General features: G+C 40.2%; 3 protein-coding genes across 3 annotated transcripts; 2 read left to right on the forward strand and 1 right to left on the reverse strand.

Moving 5' to 3' along the window:
• Window positions 1-941: 941 nt before the first annotated feature.
• On the forward strand, window positions 942-6491 carry LOC104441313. The gene is made up of 5 exons (XM_010054409.3): window positions 942-1200; window positions 1317-1433; window positions 2247-2281; window positions 2947-3047; window positions 6191-6491. The coding sequence occupies exons 1-5, from the start codon at window positions 1031-1033 to the stop codon at window positions 6275-6277; spliced, it is 510 nt and encodes a 169-aa protein (XP_010052711.2). The 5' UTR covers window positions 942-1030; the 3' UTR covers window positions 6278-6491.
• Window positions 6492-11727: 5236 nt separating this feature from the next.
• LOC104441314 (WD-40 repeat-containing protein MSI1) lies at window positions 11728-17164 on the forward strand. The gene is made up of 6 exons (XM_010054410.3): window positions 11728-12260; window positions 13950-14276; window positions 14522-14674; window positions 15908-16032; window positions 16166-16261; window positions 16676-17164. Exons 1-6 carry the CDS (start codon window positions 11916-11918, stop codon window positions 16902-16904), a joined length of 1275 nt encoding a protein of 424 aa, XP_010052712.1. The 5' UTR covers window positions 11728-11915; the 3' UTR covers window positions 16905-17164.
• Window positions 17165-18637: 1473 nt separating this feature from the next.
• On the reverse strand, window positions 18638-21156 carry LOC104441315 (chaperone protein DnaJ). The gene is made up of 4 exons (XM_010054411.3): window positions 20864-21156; window positions 20654-20750; window positions 19352-19406; window positions 18638-19230 (listed from the first exon to the last, which is right to left on the reverse strand). The coding sequence occupies exons 1-4, from the start codon at window positions 21038-21040 to the stop codon at window positions 19041-19043; spliced, it is 519 nt and encodes a 172-aa protein (XP_010052713.1). The 5' UTR covers window positions 21041-21156; the 3' UTR covers window positions 18638-19040.
• Between the last annotated feature and the right edge of the window lie 3751 nt (window positions 21157-24907).

Here is a 24907-nt window from a genome sequence, read left to right on the forward strand (position 1 = left end):
TATTCACGCCACGTTAGAGGAATGCAAAGATTTACTAGCCAACCTCACAAATGTTTATGTCTTACATTCCTAGGGAAGCCAATAAGTCCGCCGATTGGGCTGCAAAAGCCCGCCGCGACAATACTCTTCCACTTAGTTGGTTACGAAATGCCCCCGTCCACTATGTTCTTTATTACGTTTGGATTCCGGACTTAGTTGCATTGCTTTAGTAATGAATGCTATTTGCAGATGAAAAAAAATAGGGTTATCTGCAAAAAAGCCAGCAGTGCCTTTGTGACAAATTTACTCCTAAACTATTTTTGACCACCAAAACCCTAAACTCGTATACTTTAATTGGTACACTTGTAACAAATTTACCCTCCGTTAGTTTTTATTAAAAATTTATTCTCAAATTATTAGGTTAAATGACACGTAATAGTTGACCCGAAAGATACCAATTTAAGATTTTTTTGCTCCGTTTGTCACAATTTACAATTTTGTGATTTTTTTGTGATATTAATCCAATTTAGCAAAGGGTATATTTGTCACAAATTTACCATTTTGGAGTTTTGCAGTCGAATAAATTAGTTTGGGGTAAATTTGTTATAAATGTACCGGTTTTTAGTTTTTATAGTCGGTCGGGTAAATTTGTCACAAGTAAACCGGTTTGGGGTTTTTCATGGTCAAAAAAATTGTTTTGGTAAATTTGCCACAAATATACCAATTTAGGGTTTAATAAAAAAATAATAATAATAATGGACATAGGAAATACTAAACGTACTTAGGTGACACACTGACAAAATGACAGGCCAATAATTGGAAGGAAACAAGCAACGGCGCACGAATTTAAAAGGGCCACAACGTGGGCCAAAATTACCAGTAGAATGGCTTTCCCTTCCCGGCCCGGCTCGGCCCAACAAACCGCGAACGTCCTTTCCAGAATCGCCGGCGTCTTCTTCCTTCTCCTCCTCCTCCTCCTCCTGCTGCTGCTGCGAAGCTGCAAGGTAGCAGCAGAGACTCAAGCGCTTCGCAGCACAGGGGCGACGAGACGATGGCGGTGAGGCAGAGGCTCCCCGATCTCATCCGCAGCCTGAAGCGCGAGCTGAACCCTCCTCGGCCCTCCAGCCAGCTCCTCCTCCCCTCGCTCCGGCGCGCCTTCTCCCTCTACGACCAGATCAACCTCATCGACAACGTCCCCGACGACCAGCTCCGGTTCCAACAGTGCGTCTCCCTCTGATTCCTCCGAGCTCCGGTTCCGGTTTTTTCCGCCCTCTTTTGTGGTGGGCGGTCGGAGGCCGCGTCTCATTTTGGGATTTGTTCTGGCCGTCTTTCCGCAGGTACACGGAGACGGGTTTCAAGGTGAGCGGAGTGATGTACGAGGGGAGCTTGCTCTGCGTGGGGAATCTGCTGATGTCCTGGAGCCCGCAGAAGTTCTCTGACATAACTCCTGACAGGCAATTTCTGCTCATCTCTCTCTCTCTCTCGTATGATCGAGAAAACTGGGAGGCTGGGTTGGAGCCTGCATTTTTTTATGGGAAAAGTTGAAGGGTCGTGACCGGACTGCGATGAATTTCCTTTAGCTTTCTTCTTTTTATGCGTGACTGGTTGCATCTGTTCGTGAACGGTTCATGCGATCTTTAACCATTGGTATGGTGTGGGTTCGCATGACGAATAGTGTATCGAAATACCGAGCCCCAAGCAACATTATCCACGAGCGCAAGATGGAATGTGTACTTAATTAAAGCAGTGATCGTATATGTTTTAAAGCACGGTTATTGTCCCTTAGAAGAATTGTGGAATAGTTGGAGTTGTTCAGGGACATGGTTACATGGCTGGAAGGAAGTCTCCAAAATTTCAGCCCTGCTATGTTAAAGCCAAGCCAAAAAGTAGAGTATTAGAGACACTAACATGTATATCTGGAATGAGTTGTAAATGGAATTTGTTACTGCCTTGCCTTGACAATGGGCAGGATGCTGCCTTAACTTGACAACGGACAGGATACTGCCTTAACTTGATGATGGGCAGGATAGTGCTTCCTGCAAGTAGTGTTTTCCACCTATTTATGGGGGCAGTGTTTGGAATTGACTCGTGGGAGATCCTTGAACATTTTGTTTGATGATTTAGGAGATGCGTTACTTTAGATATTCTCGAACATTAGAGCTGCTCGTATATGAAGTGTTTTTCTGAATTTTTCTGTAGCTAGGGCTAAGAATTCTTTCAGGTTTTGACCTCTATTTTACCATGCGTGCTTTTCTTCTCTTCTGCAGCTTGTCCATCTTCCAGACTGTTCGACCCATACCAGGTGAGAATCTGTGCACTATGTGTGATCCTATCTGTAGAATTGGCGTGTGTTTTTCCTTACAATTGTAACTTATTTATATGATAGAAGTACACGTGTGGACTATTCTTCCTCCCCCTTCCTTCCTTTCCCCCTTCTTTCTTTACAACTAAGTTTTTAAAAGAGCACCAAGAGGTGCCTCCCATAAACACCCCCACATGTTAAAAAAAGTTCTATAAGTTATTTCAGAAAAGACTGAGTGTCTAAAGAACTAACAATGACAAGTAGACATAAACTATGAACTGCCTATGGTTTAAGGGTCACCTACTTAATTTTGTGGAAATTGCTTTTTTCCAGCATACAACTGCAACATATGTAGAATAATTTCATTCATTAGCTGTTAAAATCTGTTGAATAGTAGAAGTTTCTGCATCTGTATCTTAGCTGGGTACTACATTGCATCCAATCTCTATTAATGGAGTGCCCGTTGTGCTCTTTATGTTTATAGGCATGTAGTATGGAATTAATTGCTGACAGACATACCCTATATATAAACTGGGCACTCCATGGAAGGAATTCTTTCTATGTTTTTAATAGAATATTTAGTGGGCATCTTCCCGTTTCATCACATTATATGACTGTATTAGCATTGTCTTCTGAATCTGCGTATTGTTTGTAATATATTTCAGAGCTTCTCCTCCTTGGCTGCGGGAGGGACATACAACCTGTTGATCCTGATCTTCGGCGTTTCATACGGTCTACTGGCATGAAGTTAGAAGTTCTTGACTCGGTACGCAACTTTATTTGTGTTCATCTTCTAGGCCACTTCTGACATATATCTAACTAATAACAGTAGCTTATTCTTCGTTTTATCTCATCTTCACTTAAAAACTGTAGCCAAATTCTGTAACGTTGCTCGTGGTTGTGATTAGGATTATAAAAGTATTATTTATTCTTTATTATTATAGATGACTGTCGATGAAGTCGGAGAAGAAACTTGTTCTGGGGTGTGTTCGTTTTATGAAGAACACATTGATGGTTTTACCTGAAACTTATTTTAAGGAAAGTGAATGATTTTCTCTTATTTGGTTATGAGCATGAAAATTAGAGGGAATTAGTTTTCCGGTGTTCGAAGAATTTATGGAAAGCAAAGAATCCATAAAGTTATGGTAAATGTATCATAGTGCTCATTGGTGCTGCATTGGCTGCACAATACAATATTGGTGTCCCTTCAGGGAAATTCGTTTCCCTTTTATGGGAGGGAAATTCACTTTTCAAAGTGATGAGCTATTTCATAATGACTACGGATGTTTGGGTGGCTGAGGCTTTTGGCCAGGCTTTACAAATGGGTTTTGGCTTTTGGCTAAAGCTGTGGTAATCTGACTTTAAACGTGTAATTAGCTATGACTTGGTCGCTAATTTCAGTTGCAAACTTCTTGAATCCTAGTGATTTATTCATGGTAGAATAACTTTTTTGACTGAAAGCCTTCAGCTGAAAGCTAGAAGTTTGTAATCCAGCTTCTGGCATTTCTTTTGTTGTGGCATCCTCATCAACATTGTAGGAGCGTTCCCACGTGTGGACATGTCATGAGTGCTAGTCCGTTCAACATCACCTGTTTTAGGCTTGTTGACCCAAGTATAGTGGAAGGGAGTCAAAACCTTGCCTCTTGATAAAGGAATACAACCCTCTGACCATCCCACTATTTGCTTCCTTGGTCCAAAGTTAGGAGTTGTGACCAATTTAAGAAGAAACCTTTGCCTCTTGGACCAAGTGCTAGAGGCTCCAAACAAGAGCTGTGTATTTGGAGTTATTTTTGCTTTATCTGAGAAGATGCCCTTTCTCTATAATTTAAAATAGTTAAAATACACGTTATTCATTTATTTTTGCAAGAAAGCCAAAGCCAAACCAAAGAATCCCAGGCAACAATATGCTAAATGGATTGGTACAGTTAAAGCCAAAACAATTCACTCTTGCTTGAAAATCGTGCCACGCCTTTTGTTTCCTTTGCGAGATCAAAACCAAGGTGGCATCAACATGAAGATTTCAGTGCGTATCTTTCTATGTCTTGAGATATAATATAATTCTAGTGGCTCAAGGGAGCATTGGCTGTAATTAAAGTTTGGAATGCAGAAAATTTCTTATTGCAAGTGTTCAAGTAGATTGGAAAGAAAAGGTCTAGCATTTTGTTGTTGGCTATGCTGACCAACAAGTTCTGTTTCTGTCCTACTTAAATTTTTCGTAATAAACCTCTATAGATGAATACAGATGAGGCCAGCTACCACTTGTAATTTTCCTCCGTAAGTATGATCTGGATGGGTATAGTAGAGCATTTCCAATTCTAGGCAAGGCTGTCCCCTACTAATATCGGGACATGGCTATCTGAGCATAGTGGTATGCTAGTTAGACAACGGCACACTGGCTTCATCGTTATTCGTGGGTGTGGGAGGGAAGTGGGTTGCCCTTAAATGTGCTATGGGGAAAGGGGAAATTCAGATTGCGATACTCAGTCTGGTCTTCGACAAGTGTTGAGTGGGTAGGCAGGTCAAACTTAATACTTAATTTTCTAATCAAATAAACTCATTGGAAGAAGTTTCAATGGGAAAAGTGGTTATGTGGCATTATTAAATTGTACTTTTCAGCATAGTTTTGGGATTTAATGGCATTTTGCAATAAAGGTTTATGACTTAACTAAACTAATTGAAAGGTTTAGATATAGATCCCAATTTTGATAAAAACTTAAAACTTGATTGAATCAATTGAAAAGTTTTATGACTCACCTTACATAAAGTTCAGAACTCATTCAGTTTTTCTCAATTTCGGTTAGTGAGGACCCATATGATGAGGTACTTGGTTCAACAATAGTTGAGGTGGAGTTACCATTTACCTATTTCTACCTCTAGAGTGGTGAAATCCGCTCAATCAGTGCAATAACTAGTTAAAATAGAGTCTCAGGGGCCATGTGAAAAGCTAGGTGTGGAGTACAATTGGTCAGGATGCTTGAAACAAATCGAAATTCAATTTGGCAACTTGAATTGTTTCGGCATGACTAGTTGCGATCAACAGCTGCAGTTGCTAAGTGGGCCCAAGGAAATGGCCAAGAGTTATTTTATAAGCTGATTCATAGGAAGTTCTTCATTGGAAAGTGTGTTGTGTTAGCATGACATGTTTAAGACCATTGAAGACTCAGGTTTGTCTGTATGAAAAAAATCTGGGTAATATTGGTCGTCTCAACTATTTTTGAGCACTTTTTACTGAATACTTGGTAGTAATGGCTAAACTTCTTTATATCAGTTGATTTCTTTTCATCAGTAGGAATCAGAAGACTAGATTGCTTAGTTATGTCTACTTGTGGTGCTGTTTGGTTCCATCCAGTTGAGTTTTTTGTCATTCTTGGATTTCTTGGAATATTCTCGGTTTGCTAATGCACTTATCCACAAGATTTTCCTCCACCGTGTTGGGCATACATAAGGATGAATATCATCTATATGAGTTTATCTAATCATGGATGATGCAGAGTTTGTCTTGCAACCATTCTTTGGATAATTTGAACATGATTCTTGCCCCATTAGAGCCTTTTTGTTTGTGCACTGAGGTTAAGCTTAGAGCTGTTAGGTGAGCACCGTAATGGGATATCCTAATGGAAGTTGATGAGAGGTTCTTGTGACACATGAAGCAGCTTTCTACTGAAGCAATGAGTGTATTGTTCTACTAACTTGGATGCTTGGTAGACCAAACAATACGGTGTGGTTTTTTGTATTTTCATATTCTGTCAGCATGGTAACAGCTAAAATGTAGGGGTGCAAAAGATAAGTTCCTTCCTGTACTGGTTTTTCTGGGCTCGAGTTAATCATGCAGAGTTATCCTCATGTTGATGTAAATGTCACGTGGCAATAGTTATGTAAAATTACATTGCTTGTCACAAATATCTGCAGAGAAACGCCTCATCAACTTACAACATACTGAATGAGGAAGGAAGGATAGTAGCTGCTGCATTGCTTCCATTCGGAACAACTTCTTAAAGAAGTATCGAAGGCAACAGAGCATCACTTGTAAACTTTCTCACTTTTTCTGATGTGCTTGATCTGTAAACCTTTTTGCCGGTTTGTTTGCAGATTTGGTGAAAGCATCATTTTAAAGGCGGATTAGGAGATCTGTTAATGGAGATGAATTCATCACGGAATAATACTTAATAAGTCCAATCGTCATGGTTCTATATTCCATACCTGTTTTGTATTTTTGGGTTTCAGCTTTAGTTGGTACTAATACCGAGTCGTGCTCGACACATGATGGTTTCGCCTGTGCGCCAAGTTCACCAGAGAGGTTGCAAGTAGATTGGTAGAGCCACAAGCAACAGCTGTCTGGATTATTACTGTCATTGATCATGTGAGACCTATCAGATCTAAAGGAAGCAGCGGTAAAAATGGATTAGTTGTGGGATCCACAAGATGTAAATGAATAGCTTACAATGATGTAAGCTATTCATTTAGAATGGAGCAATTAAAATGGATTAGTTTAGATTGGAAGCAAGCCTAATTTGTGGCCAACCCATGACAATTGGGCCATGGGAGTTGATATCAAAAAATTGAGTAAGATACAACACGAAGGAGGCTTCCTAAAGTCAATGGTTCACCCCAAAAAGTATGGAGAGAGGAGTTCCTAAGCACCTAGGCTGGTTACCCTTGGCGTCACCCCAACCTCGTGCTCGGTGGCGGCGCCACCGGTTGCCGCCTCCACACAAGGGTTGGCTAGCTCTCGAGTGGCAGTCATTGACCCTCCCTCCGTGGTGGCGAGTGGTGGCCCCGCCGCTGAACGCCCTCGCCTTCTCGTGTTGACGGTGGGCGGCCCTGGCTAACGTTAGTGAAAGCGGCGTCTCTCCTCCAAACATACAGGCCTACACACTCTCTCTCTCTCTCTCTCTCTCTCTCTCTCTCTCTCTCTCTATCTTCTAAATTCTGTTTTCTTTTTGTTATTTTTGTCAAATGTCCTTAACGTTGCTAAAATGTAGCCACGTCAGCACGGCAGCAAAGATGGGTCTCATGCCTAAGTTGCATGCATGGTCATGTTAGTTTGAAGAGTTGTTAAACAGGTGAATCGGATTGAGTTTAGGTTGGATCGAAAATAGATCTGACCCAAATAAACTTATTTAACCCATTTTGATTAATTTTCATGTAATACAAATTGTTAAAACACTTCTGTATTTAATTTAATTTGCAAAAATTATACCCAAACACTGATATTAGAATGTGGAGCAAGCGAGCACAGAATCGAGTAAGAGCGATAAAGAATGAAGAGGCAGTCATAGAGGTGGGATTAGTCTAAATGAGTTGTAAATCCGTTTATGACTTATTCAACACTCATATTATGTTTAAATCTATTTATGACCCATTTACTTAATATAACTAACCCATTTAACACTCATATGATTTAAGAAAATAATTCATTTTGACAGGTCTAGCTTGAAGGAACAAATCGATTCAAACAAAAGATTATAATCACCAATTTGGTCAGAATTATAGTTCAAGGCTAAATTAAAACATTGACTAAGAGTTTTAAAGACCAATATTTACATTGCCCCGTGGCGACAACGTAATATCATGCAAGGGGAGTACAATCACCACAATACGCTTCCTTGGAGGTCATGGCAGATCGAATATAAATTCATTTTAGACCTTTTTTGCACCACTCAAAAACAACAGATTTGCGCACACTAATTTAAGAAAATGGCATGCTAGATCATGGAATAGTAAATTTTTAGTTCCAAAATATGCTAGAAGTGTTTACGAAGAACGGCATCCATGATTCTAAACGCCAAAATGGTTGCTTCCTGTGATTATGTATGATTCATGCGGAGACAACAGATGATTCTTGGTTACATGTAATTGTAATATATTCACACGCTTTGAAATCTGAAGTCTTATATCATGCCAGACTTACATATGATTCTGATTTTCACTGCATAGAATTTCATATATGTGCGGGGTTATTTCCCCCCTATATAACCAAAACCACCACATTTTCATTAAAAATGTAAAATTGGGCCTTAATCATCCAATTAAATTTTAAAGTTATGACCCCAAACTTATACACTTCCCCCCTTTTTGTTTAAGTTTTTCAATTTCCTTGGAAGATCTTGTTGCTATGCTAAAGTATATCACTTATTTTCTTTTTCTTTTTCTTTTAATTTTTAAATGGGTACCGCCATATACATTAAAAAGCATAGCAATTAGAAAATCTAGCTTTTTCCACTTCTTCAACCAAATTTTATGGATTGATTATCAAGCGGAGTCCTAAAGAATTGGAACGTAACAAATCTTTTGCAACAAAATATTGATTTGCATATCGCCATAATTTTTTTCAGTTATCTTTTATGCACACACAATGGGATGATTGGATTGAAAAAAAAAGGTCTTGTTAAAAAAAAATTCAAAGTAAAATAACAATTACATTCCTCAATAAAGATTTCTGAAAGATGAATTTTGATTAAATGAAAACTTCTTACAAAATAGGAAAAACTTTTAGAATAAAATTTATTCATTTTGAATAGAAAAAATTCATATCATTCATGTAGTGTTTATGATAAACTATCCAAGTACCTAAAAGCATGTAACTTTGCATAATTATATTTATGAGTATTTCTCGTTACTTTAGTAACTTCTTACATGCTATACGTAAAAGTGTCATCTATTGTTGAAGAAAATCGTCATTTTTTTTTTAATATTAAAGACAAAGATACGTGATATTTTTTTCTTTGAGACTAAACAAATAGTAAGTAATAAAGTCACCCAAAAATGAGCATGTGAGGTAGAAGCGAAGAAAAACGAGTAAGTCGCAATAGGGGCAATGGGTAATGAATCTAATGAAGAAAACCCAAATTGAGGCAACCGTGCAAATATGGAAATATTTAGGATCATTTTATCCTCCATCCGGTGATTAGTTATGTTGGAGGTGAGAACAACCCATGCATATCCATATTCTTTAGGGTTAATACCATAAAAATTTTCAAATTAAAACACCCACATCATATTTACCATAAATTAATGCCGCATTTTATCCAAATTAATTGTTTTGTCACTAAGATCTCAAATTAATATATAAATGCTACATTTATCTCAAAGCAATTTTCGCTTCACAAAAGATCCGAAATATCCCCAAAATCAAAAATTGCTAATCTTGCTTTAAGAGCTGTTTCAAATGTCGATAATCCACTAAAACCCCTCATCTTTTGCGACACGAAACCAGTTTGAGAGTATATTGCTAATTTAATTTGAGATAAATCACTGGAATTTATTCTAGTGGCTACTCTTCCAAAATGAAAAAGAGAATCTCGAGATTGGGGTGTGGACGATTTATGGCCTGTTTGTTTAAATGTGTTTCTGTTCCCAGGAACACAAATTTTTGTTTTTTTTGTTCCTGAGAACAAAAAAGAAACAGAAACATGTTTGTTGCATGAGAACATTTCTTGGCTGGGAATAATTTCTTTTCAGAAATAGTTCTTTTCTATTTCTATTACGGGGAACAATTTACATGTAAAAAAACCCGTTTGTTAACTACACAAAATTTCTACTCTAGAAATAGAAAAATAATAGAAATGCGTTTGGTAAAAAACGATTTCTTTTTTATATTTATTTGTTTTTATTTTTGTTGGTAGACCGCCGCTACTGCCGGGCGCCACCGCCGCCGCACGTCCGCCGGCGGGGGCGTGCGGCCGGCGGCGGCCCGGCGGCAACCGGCGGCGACCGGCGCGGTCGGCCGCGGGGCGTGCGCGCGGCGCGTCCGGCGGCGGCCGGCGGCGGCGCGTCGGTCGACCGGGGACGTGCGGCGGCGGCGGTCGTCCGGGGACGGCGGCGGCGGCGGCTCCCGCGGGCGGCAACGGTCGGCCGGCGGCAACGGTCGGTCGGCCTCCGGCGGCGGCGACGATCGGCCGGTGGCGGTCGGTCGGCCTCCGGCGGGCGGCGGCGGCGGGCGATCGGCCTCCGGCGGCGGCGGCGGCGGCGGTCGGCCGGCGGCGGCGGGCAACGGTCAACGGCGGTCAATGGCGGTCGGCAAGAGAGAAGAATAAAAAGAAAAAAAAAAATTAACTTATTTCTTAAACTTGTTCCCTGGGAACAAGAAGCAACTTTTTTACTTCTCATTTCTATTCCAAAACCATTCTAGGGCTAACTTTTTATTCCAGGGAACAAAAAAACTAACTTGCCGTTATCAAACGGGTTTCTATTCTTTTTTTGTTCCGGGAAGAGAAGAATAGAAATTTTTGGTGGGGAAGGTTACCATGCGGACCCTAAATGTTTTTTTTCCAAAATTATTTTTTTGTTCCCAAAACACATCCTGAACGGAAACAAAAACAAAAAATTTTATTTCTTGTTTGGAACAAAATTTAGAAACACTTTTTTATCTCTCTTCCATTTTCTTCTCTCTTTTTTTCTTTGGCCGGTGTCGGCCTCAGCCATGGCCGATGATCGGCCGTCGAGGGCGGCGACCTCGCCGGCCCGGCGATGCCGAGCCTTGCCGGCGGGCGAGCTTGGCCTCGTGCTAGGTTGGGCGAGCTCGATCTCGCCCAAATTCAATGAGGTCAAGCTCGCCTAGCGGCCCGACAAGGCCGAGCTCGCCCGGCGGTCGGTAAGGCTCGGCCTCACCGAGCCACCGCCAGGTCGGCGTCGCTTAGCGGTCGGCGGCGGTGGCTTGGCGACGGCCGAGCCTTGCCGACCCGGCCCCAGGTGAGTTCGGCCTCACAAGGGGCCGATGAGCCTCGCCGTGGCTGGGCGAGGCCGCCGGCCCTCGTCGGTCGGTCACTGGCCATGGCCGAGGCGGCGACCGGCCAAAAGAAGAAAAAAGAAAAAAATGAAAAATAAATAAGAAAATAAGAAAGAAAAAAGAAAAAGAAAATAAAAATATTTAAAAATTAAAAGAAATAAAAAAAATTATACAAATTTACCAAATGTGTTTCTATTCTTTTATATTTCTTAAACAGTTTACTAAACGCGTTTTTTTGTTCAAAAATTGTTTTTAGGAACAGAAATAGAAAAAATATTTCTGCTCCTAGAAACAATTTTTAAACGGAAATGTTACCAAACACACCCTTAATTTTAAGTGTGGGTTTCGACTTCCACGCCTATAAGAAAGCAGGGCAAAAATCTGAAAAGAAGAGTTAAATTAAGAGTAAAATAAAACTGACCAAAAAAAATTTGAGATATTTTGCGACACAGATAATTAGTTTGAGTAAATATCCTACAGAGATAATACCGGTCTGATTAATTTTTCGTGGCGCAAAGATTAGCTCGGGGGCAAACACGGCGCGAGCAGATCAGTTCGAGATCTCCGTTGTGCCCGTTCGCAAGACCCGCATCAGCCGTCGATCCGGATCCAACGGCCATCGAGGAGCTCCAGATCCGCCGCTCCACCTGCACAGCTCCCGCAGGGGATCGCGACTCCCGGACAGTCCCGCCCTTCTGCACACTACTATAGGCCCGCTCTCGCTCAGGAGATCATCATCAAGTCAAGCTCCGTCCCGAAAATCTCGAAAGCTTTCAACCGTCCCCCGCCTAGGGTTTCCACTTCTCTTGGCGGGAACCCGAAAAATCCCCCGTTGAAAATCCTCGAGAGTCCAGAATTCCTCCCGGCGGCGAGCGGCGGCGAGCGGCGGCGGCGGCGGCGGCGGCGATGGGGAAGGACGAGGAGGAGATGAGGGGGGAGATCGAGGAGCGGCTGATCAACGAGGAGTACAAGGTGTGGAAGAAGAACACGCCGTTCCTGTACGACCTGGTCATCACCCACGCCCTCGAGTGGCCCTCCCTCACCGTCGAGTGGCTCCCCGACCGGGAGGAGCCCCCCGGGAAGGACTACTCCGTCCAGAAGCTCGTCCTCGGCACCCACACCTCCGAGAACGAGCCCAACTACCTCATGCTCGCCCAGGTCCAGCTCCCCCTCGAGGACGCCGAGAACGACGCCCGCCACTACGACGACGACCGCGCCGACGTCGGCGGCTTCGGCTGCGCCAACGGCAAGGTTTGATTCCGGTTTCGGGTTTCTGTTGGTGGGTCTTGGGTTTTGGGTTTTGGCTTTCGCTGCTGTTCGTTTGTCGGAGATTTGGTGGATTGAGGGTTCTTTTTCGGCGATTTTTCATTTCATGCGGCGCTGCTGGGTGGAAGATTCGGGGATGGGGAGGGGAATTCTGTCCGTCTTGTCTGTTCTGATTGTCTTTTTGGCCTGAGCAAAATGTGCATCTGTCCGGATGGTACATAATACATGAACGTGGTGCAGTGAAAATGGATAACGAGTCGATGAGCTACATGTTTTCTTTGTGTTGTATGTGCTTAGGTAAGATGACTTCTTGAAGGTGAAATAATTGGCCATATGCATTTGAAGCTTCTTTGTCTCTCGGGCTTTCTTCATCCGCATCAATGCCTTTGCTGATCTGTCTCATTTTGTCATTCTGTTTGTTCTCATTTGCATTGTTACGATTGGAATTTTCGTTTTGCCTTCCAGTGCTTCCCTTGCATGAAACAGTGCACTTTAATGTGCTTTAATCTTAGATGTCGCAAGATATAGTTATACACTTATGGTGCTTTTTGAGTAGAAGGAAGCACGACTGAGTATTCTCAAGATATCGCTGCCCAGGTGTACTTTGGATCACAATCCAACTTAGTGGAGTTTGGGAGTGAAAGGGATAAAATGAAATTCTAGAGTTTTTGGGTTGGAACGATGGTTACTTGAGACTATGTCTCTAAGTAAGTGTAATCTTGTCGTATTTAGCTGAAAGGGGCAGGTTAGGGGAAATATATGCTTTTGTTGTTGCTTTCTCAATTCAAGATATCCTTTAATAAATCAGAAGTGAAATGACCTTTCTAAAAAGGTATAATAGCATCGATAGCAAAGATGTGGTTATAGGCAGAGGATTGCTACAATGAATTTAGAAGTAATGATTTGATGTTAGATTGGTTGAAGCTGGAGTTGTGAAGCCTGTCTTTGCCGATAAAATGGTAATACAACTCTGGCCTAGATGGCTTTGCAGATCCATTTTCCTTTAGAAAGGAGAAGTGATGGGGTAATGTTGAAGAATGTGATCATCGGTTGATACTAAATGTCACTTCCTTGAGTTGGAAGAAAGTTGGACCTTCTAATATGAGAGATGATAGGCCTATTGCATTTAGCTGGGGTAGTCTATAAATCGTGGATGAAGTGATGGTGTGAAAACCCTAAAGAGGTGACTTTTTGTCAAAATGCTTTAGCAAATGATTGTTACAATCATGCACAAGTGCAAATATGCCTCGGACATTTGAAGAGGTCTCAGGTTAATGAAATTTTGCGAAAATGCATCCAATAGACTTCCTGTATTGAATCCATCATAATAGGTAGCATCATAAATGTCCATATGCTATTCTGACACATGTGTGTCACGGCCCGAAAGAAGGCCGATCCGAGAGGTCACGATCCCAATCGATTGGCCCGTGACATGTGCATGTCAGCACTCAAATTATCTTTAGCTTTTAAGTCTCACTCTTCCGTGGGTTCTGTGTTTTGTATACTTCATCATGCCTTCTAGCAGTTATTTCTTTGTCTACTGCATGAGCTAAGTGATTCTTTTTACTGGAAGCATTTGAATTTTGTGAGAAGATCGATTATTCATGATGCACGGAGAAAAGTCCTGTGGCATGTTTATATGTATATATACCACTTACACTTTGTATTTGGCAGGTTCAAATTATACAGCAAATAAATCATGACGGAGAGGTGAACCGAGCCCGCTACATGCCACAAAACTCCTTTATCATAGCAACCAAGACAGTTAGTGCAGAAGTTTATGTTTTTGATTACAGCAAGCACCCATCTAAGCCTCCACTAGATGGTGCGTGCAGTCCTGACTTAAGGTTGAGGGGCCACAGTACTGAAGGCTATGGATTGTCGTGGAGTAAGTTCAAGCAAGGACACCTACTCAGTGGTTCAGATGATGCTCAGATATGCTTATGGGACATCAATGCAACTCCTAAAAACAAGTCTCTCGATGCCATGCAAATCTTCAAGGTGCCTTTCTTGCCTATACACTAGCACCATCTATCCATCTTGACCCCCAACACCCCCCTTGTTTTTCTCTCTCTCTCTCTCTCTCTCTTTCTCTCTCTCCAGTTAGTTTTTGTAGCTGCTGGCACGTCTTTATGAGCTAAATCCTCAAAATTCACTAGTTCAATGAGAAGTTACCTTATGAGCCGGAGTTACCTGAATTTAGTTACATGTTCTATGTATGATTCTGGTCTGTTGGTGTGGTTCAGGTTCATGAAGGTGTTGTTGAAGATGTCGCATGGCATCTCAGACATGAATATTTATTTGGTTCAGTTGGGGATGATCAATACCTGCTAATATGGGATCTACGGACTCCATCAGTAACCAAGCCTGTCCAATCTGTAGTTGCTCATCAGAGTGAGGTAGGTGTCAAGCACTTTTAACTTTTAATAACATGTTCGGTGAGACACTGCAGAACCAAGAAAACCATATCCTAATTGTCTATTTTTGCATAGCATTAACTGTATTTTGTCTCTTTGCTTTGAATTGTCACATTGGAGAATGTTCCTTCCATCCTATTGGGGCACTGATCACCTTAATTGCAATTTACTGCACAAAATAGGTTCTAGGAGTTGTTCATCAATTACTTTTATTGTTTGGTTTCATATATTTAAGTTATATATGAATGGTTCTACAATAATGGAATCAAGGGATAATGTTTAAAACAATAAAAATTTCATTAAGTATTATGTTGTTCAAGAACTAGAAGTGGAAAAGTTAGGCTACTTGCCACAAACTGATGCATTATATGAGCAAGAAAGAAATAATATTTAAAGGAATCATAATGAATAATTTTTTCACATAATGATTTTCTTTTTCCAAGACCGTTTATTACACTGAGATTTAATCATCCCACTATATATGAAAAAACCCTTGAGCGGCACGTCCTTCTGATGCTACTTTACCATAAATTTGGAAGGAGAAATCAAAATTATGTGCTTTATCCTGAGTTGTGGGGAAAGAAGACGATATCACCAATCATGATCTCACTTGATCCAGAAATTACTTAGTTAAATTCAAATTCCAGACTTTTGCAATTTGCTTCATGAACAATGTAGGCGCATTATAAAGTGCCAGATTTATGCTTAGTCATGACATTCCGGATCCTCTTTTATGAGTATCCTAGTAAATCAAGAAGCTTTGTAAATGAAAGAAGCTTGTTAACTTTTCTCGTTTCCACCAGAATCAAGTGGTAGGCTATTCACTTGCATGCTAGAAATTCTAGTGTCCATGTGATTTATCTGTTTTCCATTGACATAAAATTTGTCTGAAAATATTGTAGACTTCAATTGGTTTAGCAAATTTGCCTTTTCTTGTTTTTGTGATGATTGCAAGGCCTTGAGAAATTACTGGTTCTTTGAGTTCTAGAGCGCACTTGAGTGGTACCAGTATCTAGTCATAGGTATCCATCTTTATATGTGTATATTTATTCTTATGATTCATGTAACATTTTCATTTTATCCTGCTTGTTTACAGAACTTTTTTTGTTTGGTTTGAGCTGGACATTTTCTATCTCAGTCCTGTTTCCATTGAAGTGTGGTATTTTCCACAATATGAACTGACTGTATGAGTTTGTTTTCCATTGTTCAATGTAGGTTAACTGTCTAGCATTCAACCCCTTTAATGAATGGGTTGTTGCGACGGGTTCTACAGATAAGACTGTTAAGTTATTTGATCTACGGAAGATCAGCACTGCACTTCACACCTTTGACGCTCACAAGTAAGAGCATGTTTCTTTGATTACTAATATCCCTGTTTCTGTTTTATAAATGTTATTGGAAAGTGCTTAACAAGTTTCACTTATAATCTTTTTCTGCCTGATGGATTACATATAAAAAACGTATTGGTTTCAGGGAAGAAGTTTTCCAAGTTGGGTGGAATCCGAAGAATGAGACAATCTTAGCTTCATGCTGCCTTGGCAGACGACTTATGGTGTGGGATCTTAGCAGGTTTGTAGCTTAGTTTTTTAGTTTCTACATTTTTCTATTAGGTTGTATTGTAGGTTTTGCTTACCTGTGCGAGGGAAATAGCAGTTCTGTTTGAGGATTTTTCCATCTGCTTTGATTTGAAATCACACATCTCAAGTTTGTACTTCGTCATTGGAGTTCATTTAGGTGCCCTGCAAGGATTGATCATGGAAGACTTCCAAATAAAAGTGAATCTGACACAACATTGAGTGACCTCATGATATTTATCATGAATACACAATTTCAGAATCTTCTCAAAGTTTCCTATATTGATTATGAGTATAGGAAATTATTTAAGATAATTTTGCTTTGCACGTTTGCAACTGTGCTTGTAGTGAAGGGTTATTGATGGTAAAAAGAGACGTGTAAATGCATATTGTGGTGATTCTATTTCAGGATTGATGAAGAGCAGACGCCGGAGGATGCTGAAGATGGACCGCCCGAGTTGCTTTTCATTCATGGTGGCCATACGAGTAAAATTTCAGACTTTTCATGGAACACCTGTGAAGACTGGGTTGTAGCCAGCGTGGCTGAAGACAACATCCTTCAAATATGGCAGATGGCCGAGAATATTTACCATGATGAGGATGATGTTCCAGGAGAAGAGTCCAATAAAGGATCCTGACCTAATCATTAACAATTCAGAAGTCTAGGAGAAAGCCGTAGTAAACTTGAACCCCTATTTATCTTTACCTGTACCTACGCGCACCATTATCTTTGATCTTGCAATGCTGTGCTAGATGATGAGTTTTTACTGTCTTTAGAATTACCATTTGTAAAGGATTCACTTCTATTTTTAATTATTTTTGTGAACTCCGAGTGTAAGGGTTTCATCTGTCTTTAATAGCAACTAGCAGCTGTAGTGTGGTCAAAGTGATCGAATTCCGTTGCGGCCCAAAATTGTCTTCCATTTGATAGAGTTGCTGCACCGTCTTTAATCAATGATTCCTTGGTTGTTCTTGCATTTGAGCATCTACTTTTTATTATTATTTACTCATTTGACTTTTTGTGTTAATATTGAGAATATAATTTTGAGTTTAGTCATCCTTATTGCCACTGCACCATAACATGCCACGAAGTTGGCTCTTGCTTGTTCGCATCGTTAAGGATGTGTTTGGTAATTATTTTGGTAATTATTTTATTTTTTAAAATAATTTCTGATAAAAAATTATTACTTTTGATTTTATTTTCAAGAACGATCTTTAAGCATTTGAAGACATTCGATAATTGTTTAGAATTTCTATTTTTGAAGCATTTGAAGACATTTGATAATTGTTTAGAATTTCTATTTTTGAAATAGAATTATGTTTAATACAGTTCTCAAAATTTTTAATTCAAATTATTTTCTTTAATTTTTAAATAAATTTATTATCTTTTTCTTTTTCTTTTTTTATTCTGTTCTTTCTCCTCTTCATAAACCTTTGGTTGGTTGCCGGCCCTCAATAAAGCAAGGCTTGTTGGTGGTCGGGGAAAGCTCGAGTCTCACCCATAGCTAGGCGAGCCTTGAGCGAGCGCTGAACCTTGCCCAACCAATTGTTGACAATCGGTGGTTGTGGACAACGATGGCGACAGCGGCCAAAAGCAACGGCAGTAGATGAAAAGAGAAAGAAGAAGAACGAGAAGAAAATAAGATAAATAAAAAGAAAGAAATTTAGATTGACTTGATTTTGAAATTAATAAAGAATCAATTTTTTTTTTTTTTTTTACTTCTTGATTTTGTTCCTTAGTTCCATTTCCAATCTATTTTCGAGAACAAAAAAAAAAAGTTATTATTGTTTGGCAAGTTATCAAACTTGCCCAAGAGTAAGGGTTGAATTAAAAGATGGTCTGGCTATTTAATCGATGCAATTGCAGGAAGTAGGTTGACCGATATTTCTTTTTCATGTGTTTCAAGGGGAGGTTCGAGTTATTGCCAATCGAAATTAGCAATTCTTTTCTCTAATACATGGGTTTTAAGCAAATTCATTTCCAGCACGGTGAAATCTATAATGTCAAGGGACAAACCATTCACTATCGAGCTTAAGGAGTTGATATTTTGTACTCTCATGATGAAGCACATCATGGAATGATTAACTATGTAGCCTCTAGTTTTGCCCGGGCAAAGACCATGTAGATCGATAAATTACCTTCTGCTGAACCGATAGCTCAATCTTCAGGTGGATTCGCAAGAAACCAAACAGATGTTGGTGAGGGTTGCCGCTCACCAAAAAATTTGTAATCCAGCACATGATGAAAAGAACCATAGTAAAGGAGGTTTTCACAACCATCACGACGCATAAGCTCCCTGGTTTGACTTATCAGTGAAGTCTGAGTAGTGCAAAGCATGCTCGGACACTCTGTCCATCACCATAGCAGCAGTTTTCTGGCTAACATAAGCAGCAGTTGAATATATTTTGTTAGTATTAGTAATATTATCACCATAACAGAAGCTGTTTTTAGACTAAAAGTGTGGGAAGGGTACTTCACTCTCATACCACTAACAATGATTTCAATCATCAATTCAATCCTAGAAATGAAGGAAGCATGTCCCTCGTTTGACAAATCTCCCTCGATCGATTTAAGGGTTTGCTGTTCTTCAGTGAATTTCAAGATTCTTGGTAATGCTGCCATGACATTTGGATCTCACCCATAGACTGAAAAGAAGACATTCAGAGCCGGCAAACCCCTGATGGTTTTTGATACTTGAGCTGCAACATTTGGCCTAATTCAATGACCAAGTAAACTGAGCCGCATTCTTCACAGCAATGAAATTTTGCACGAACTAGTCACCATTGAGGAGTCGATCGGCAGTACTTCGACAATCTTCATTTGCTTCATTCTGATTTTTTTCACTGCCTGCACTCTCTTTAGTCTCCCTCTTCATAAACTGGAAGCCCATTATATACCTGTATTCTCCGGTGCCAAGGCATCGTGAGCAGTATTCAAGGCCACTGCCACCACATGTCCGGCACCTGCCAGGCAATCTGGTGAATCTTAGACCAATGCTATTCGCCCAGTTACAATTTGAAAAACTGTGTTCATCAGTCACAACAAGTTAATGATCATACTGAATGGAAGAGTTGAATAGCTCACCATTTTGGCCACTCCCCTTTTGGAAGCATCTTCAGGTGAACATGGTTTGTCCTTCCTATGACATTAGAAAAGCACGAGCCCAGAAAATCAGGATAACTCAGCCAAGCCAAAATAAAATAAGATGTCCTTACAAAAGAGACCAGAACCAGAAGAGATGCAGAATAAGCAAGGGGAGAAAAGGTGAAATTCCAAGGAAGGCATGGCGATGCAGTGTGTGTTTTGTTATGGAACAAGAAGCAGCATTGAAGAAGACCACCGTAATTACAACAAAACCTACTCATACAGACTCTTATTTGGATGGAAGCTATAAAAATAAGCCTAGTGGCTTCTTTGCTTGGAAAAGAGTAGACTATCAGCGCTTGACCATATGTGGAGCTTCACCTTCTTGTCAAGCCACCATAACTTGTGGTCCATGACTTATAAGTCTGAACCGGTTCACTAGTAATGCAATGGGCTTTCCTCAATTCACTAGGTAGGAGTAGCCTTCATGCTTTTCACTATCCTCACTATCCAACTAGATAGATATCTCCTCCCATCTTACATAGGACAACCCTGAAGTTAACAGCTGCCAGTACCGAAAAGAGAGAACTATACGGAATCTCTCTTGCAAGAACAATGCATAAAGTCAATCTATGCCCTCACATTTGGAAACAAATCAAGTTCATCCCCACGAGATATCCATAAGCAGACACTTGCAACAGTGTTGCACGTGCAGATCTCTCACAAACAACATTTCTGTTCTGATCAAGACCTCAAAGAAAGCTAACGATCCCCCAATAACATTTACAACTCCGGTCATTAATTGCAGCGAACTCTGACTCTGAGTAGATTAAATTTAGATCGAGGCTCTATCTATGAATGCAGAGGGGCTCCCGCAACAAACTACCAAGACTAAACTCCCAGAATGTTTTTCACACAACAGCTGATTATTCATTCAAACATTAAAGGGGGTATCGCAAGGAAGGGGATAAAACAAGAAATCTGGTTGTTGCTTTTCTCTTTTCTCTTTCCTTCTTTTTCCTTTCTAAGGTTACGCCTTCGCCTACGGCACGAACATGTATGAATTGGTCCTATAGATTCTGTCATCAGAACCGCCTTTCGCACGACGACACACATCCAATGTACAAACCCGAGGGAGGTTGGCCGTAGCCGCCGGCTCCCAGCCGCTAGGTACTCGACGCAATAGTATGTACTTGCAACAAGTTAGGAGATTTCACCAATAACCTGAGCTGATATCTAACCAAACCATCTGGGTTTGCCACCGAGAGAGAGAGAGAGAGAGAGGGAGAGAGAGAGAGAGACCTTTTCCGCGGCAACGGTGACAATCGATCCTTCCGCTCCCACGGCAGACGACGCAAGGGGGTTCCGGCTTGGTTCGAGCCTCCCTGTGCACGTTCGACTGCGACCATCACGACCATAAAATGCCAGAATCAGTGCGAATTTAGGGCAGGAAGGCGGTGGAACGCGTCATACAAAGAGGGTTAGCTCGACAGACAAAAAGAGGGCACTTGCCTCCGTCCTGACGACCCAAGAAGGCTTAGAGAGAGAAAGCGCGGGCCTCCGAAGGTTGCTGCTGCTGGCGGGAGGAAGTGGGATTCCGCCGTTTCCGTCCGGGGGAGCCCTCTTCGTCTCCAGCCGTACAGCTGCTGGAAGACGAAGAAGAAGAAGAAGGGGCTTCGTCGTCGCCATTTTTTCAATCGTCTTTCTCCTCTTTCTTCAAGCTCGGGGCTTCACGCTTCTAAGCGGTGGCCTTCGACGTCCGTCTGCCAGGAGAGAGAGAGAGGGGGGGAGGGAAGAGGAGGCAGCAAAGGATGTTTTCTTTGGAAAAGATCACCAACAATCTCAAAACTTTAGTCAAAGCGACAAATTTACTATTAATTTTTTTTTGACTTAAAATCCTCAAATTTTGTCAGTCGTGATAAATTTACCCCAATTTTTTTTTTTCATGATATAAAAAATCATAAACTTCTATTCTTGTGACATATTAATTTTAAATTATAAAGTATTTTAATCTTTTTACTTTTTAAAATTTTCTTTTTCTTTTTCTTCTCTCTTCCCTCCATCAGTGTTCAACGAGGGCAAGGGCGAGGACAAGGACAAGAACAAGAACGGCCCTCACCCTGCGTTGAGCAAGGAGGGCGCTTGTCAAATTTGGCGAGGGAGGCCCTTGCCTGACGCCGACAAGGGCCGCCCTCGCTTGCGTCAAAGAGAGGACGGCCCTTGCCGGCGTTGGGCGAGGGCGGCCATAGCCAGCCCAGGCAGCTTCCCTCCGCCGGCTCCGCTATAGCCGGCGGAGGGAAGAGAGAAGAAAAAAAAAGAAGACAAAAATGCTTTTGGTGGGGTAAATGTATCATAATTTGTAAAGTTTGGGGTATTTAATGTCACAAAAAAAAAGTTTTGGAGTAAATTTATTACTTTGGGCAAAGTTTGGGGTTTTTTGTGGTCTTTTCCTTTTTCTTTTTGGGCAACATTGAAATTGACCCCGGAACTTTTAGTTAGTATCGGATGTGGTCCTTAGATTTTTAATTTTGGTCGGTTTGATCCATTCTGCTCAAGATAATTTGATCCTTTTAATTTTAGATGGCGATATACTAATCAGTCACAGAAGGCAAGGAGGCACTCGATCGCCCTCATCAGGGCCCCTGTAAGGGTCATTGCCTTGGTCACGCAAGTAAAGCAATGTCGCTGCCACCCTTCTCCATCTCTTTCTCGCTCTCCTGTTAATTTTTATATGCTAAAGAAGAATAATACTATACGTCACTATATTCTTTGATACTCTAAAATTTTATTACCGCTTTGTTGTTGAAATGATATTTGTGCATAAGTAAGTCTCTAAATTGATAACTTGAAATGAAGTGGACATGACTTCACACAATTTCCATAGCACTTATTTGACATCAATAGGAATGTCCTATGTCAATCATATCTAAAGAAAAGCTAGATAAAATTCTCTAATTGGTTGATATGGATTTGTGACTATTATGCTTAGATATCATTGTAAGAACATTAATCTTATACTAAGTGGCTCAAATGAATTTTTTTTTTTAATATCTACTCAGTGTAAGGTGTATTATATCTAATAACAAATGTTAAGAGAATTAGGAGGGAAAGAAACTTTGTGGTGATGTGCTTAACTAGAAAAATTCATTTTTTAGCCAATTTTTCTCATTATATATAGAAGCATCTTCCACCCACAACACATTCATTTTTATCGCTTGAAGTTGAACAGTAAAGAAAATTTTGGATTTCATCCCTAGAAGTTCAAAAAGATAGTTTATGTGATTATTAAACTATTTTTGTAATTGACCAGTCACATTATTCACGTAATGTGCATCTCATCTTATTTAGCATCAAGTGAATATTCATTTCATTTTTTATTGCGAAAATTCTAAATAAGAATTTCAAGTGCCATCATTTTCTCAAATAATAATCTAAAATGAATATTGTTTCAAATAATGACTTAAAATGGCTATATTAGTTTCAAAGAATGGCATCAAGTGGATATGGCTATTTCAAATAACGACATAACCTCGATGGCCATCAAAAAATTCCGATCTATCATGGATATTTTCATCAAAACAAAATTTAAATTTAAATTTAAATTTAATTAGATTAAAAAGAAGAAAAAGAAGAAAAGATGGCTGTCACCTAACACTCTAGACCTAGGTGAAGAGGTTAGGGGGGCATTGGGCGACCCTCGCCTAGATTTAGGAGAGGGTCGCTACCCTCTCCCATATCTGGCAAGGATAGGCCCTTGCCTCTTGTGAACAAAGGTCGCCAACAACCTCGCCAGCCATTGTTGTTGCCCCATCTGCAATAGGGCAATGGCCATTGGCAGGAGGGAGCCCTCCCTCCTATGCGTGTCTCTTTTTTAAAAAATTTTAAAAATATTTTTGAGTTTTTAAAGAAAGAAAAATAGAAAAAGGAGAGAAAAAAGGAAAAAACTACAAGACAAAATTGCCCTTCCCAAAAAGTGAGTTTAGACATTTCTTTGAAACTAATATAGCCACTTCAAGTAGGCGTGATTGGTTCTCGATCCGGTCCGATTCCACTTAGGAGCTGGGAATAGGATTAGGAGGACCAATTCCCATTTTTTGGGACAAGGCCACTTAGCAAAAATTAAAAATTAAAAATTAAAATAAAATACTAGAGTTATTACAATGGGTTTATTGCTCTTTTTAAGAAATTAATATATATATATATATATATATTTAAAAAAAGAGTTGGTCCGGTCCATCAATCTAGTTCCCCCTGAAATCGAGAATTGTACTAATGCCCCTAGGAACCATACCAAACTTGTCAGTCTAGTCCGGTTCTATTTGGGCAATTCTTATTCGAGCAGTCCGATATGCTCACCTCTAACTGCAGGCCTCTATTAGATATAAGATGTACTTATGATTTTTATTTGAGAAAGTGATAGCACTTCGAGCTCTTATTTAAAATAATGTCCACTTCGACCCATTGTTTAAGAAAACAAGAGCACTTTAGGCTATCATATGAAACTTTCTCCTTTTTATTGGCTTGTTACACCACAGATAGTTACACCACGCATCTCTGACATGTGGTATGACCTCGATATCAGATACAATCTCCTTGAAGTAGGGATGGGCATAAATCAAATAGATTGGTCCTGAATGCATTTTTTGGCTTGGCCATAGTCAAGCTAGGAATTTCTAGACTCACTCCAAGGTTCCAACTTGAAAATTGTAGTTTGATTCGGTTAGAACTAAACCGATATTATATATATTTTCCATCATATATTTATAATCCAACCAGGAATCATAACATCATTAAATCTAATATTGCTATAAAATTCCTCAAATATTATCAAAATATTAATTTTTCGCATTTACATGAACACGTAAACTTTTGGTTTAAATGTATTTAAGAGACCATAAGTAGGATGGAAAAAGTCAATGTTGAGGCTGTCTTTTCAGCATTAGAAATCACTTTTTTGGCATGTTCATGACAATCCTTCTTGACTTTGGCCCCTACAACCACACTGTTTCTTCCTCATTTGATATTTGATTATGTACATCAACTAGGTTATGGCCTTATTGGGGTGGCCGGCGAGTAAATATTTTTAATAAGATTCTTTAAGTATGCTTATGGTCCAGGCCAGTGTAGCTCAAGCCTGAAAAAAGGCCCATTTTCTCAAAATGAGGATTGAGGAACCCACCAAGGAAATGATCCAAACCCAGTTGTTCAAAATGGACCCCCCAAGCCTGACCCCGACGGATATAAGCTATTATCAGGAAACTTTGCAACTGCAAACCAAGTGATTCAGAATGCAAGAAATTTATACATTTGGAAGATGAATTTTGTTGCAGCATTGGTGAAGATGGTAGGCCCTTTAGGTATTTGGATTGGATTGAAAATGGTCCTATCCAAACTGACTCATTTGATCAATATTCACCCATTTTTATACAATACAATTTTAGCTGGGGGTGATTGGTCCCTAGTCTGGTCCAATTCCACTGAGGAATTGGAAATCGGATTGAGAGGACCAGTTCCTAATTTTTAGAATTGGGGACCAAACTGGATAGTCTTGAGATT

The sequence above is a fragment of the Eucalyptus grandis genome, chromosome 4 (assembly GCF_016545825.1).
Source record: "Eucalyptus grandis isolate ANBG69807.140 chromosome 4, ASM1654582v1, whole genome shotgun sequence".
Taxonomy (NCBI): domain Eukaryota; kingdom Viridiplantae; phylum Streptophyta; class Magnoliopsida; order Myrtales; family Myrtaceae; genus Eucalyptus; species Eucalyptus grandis.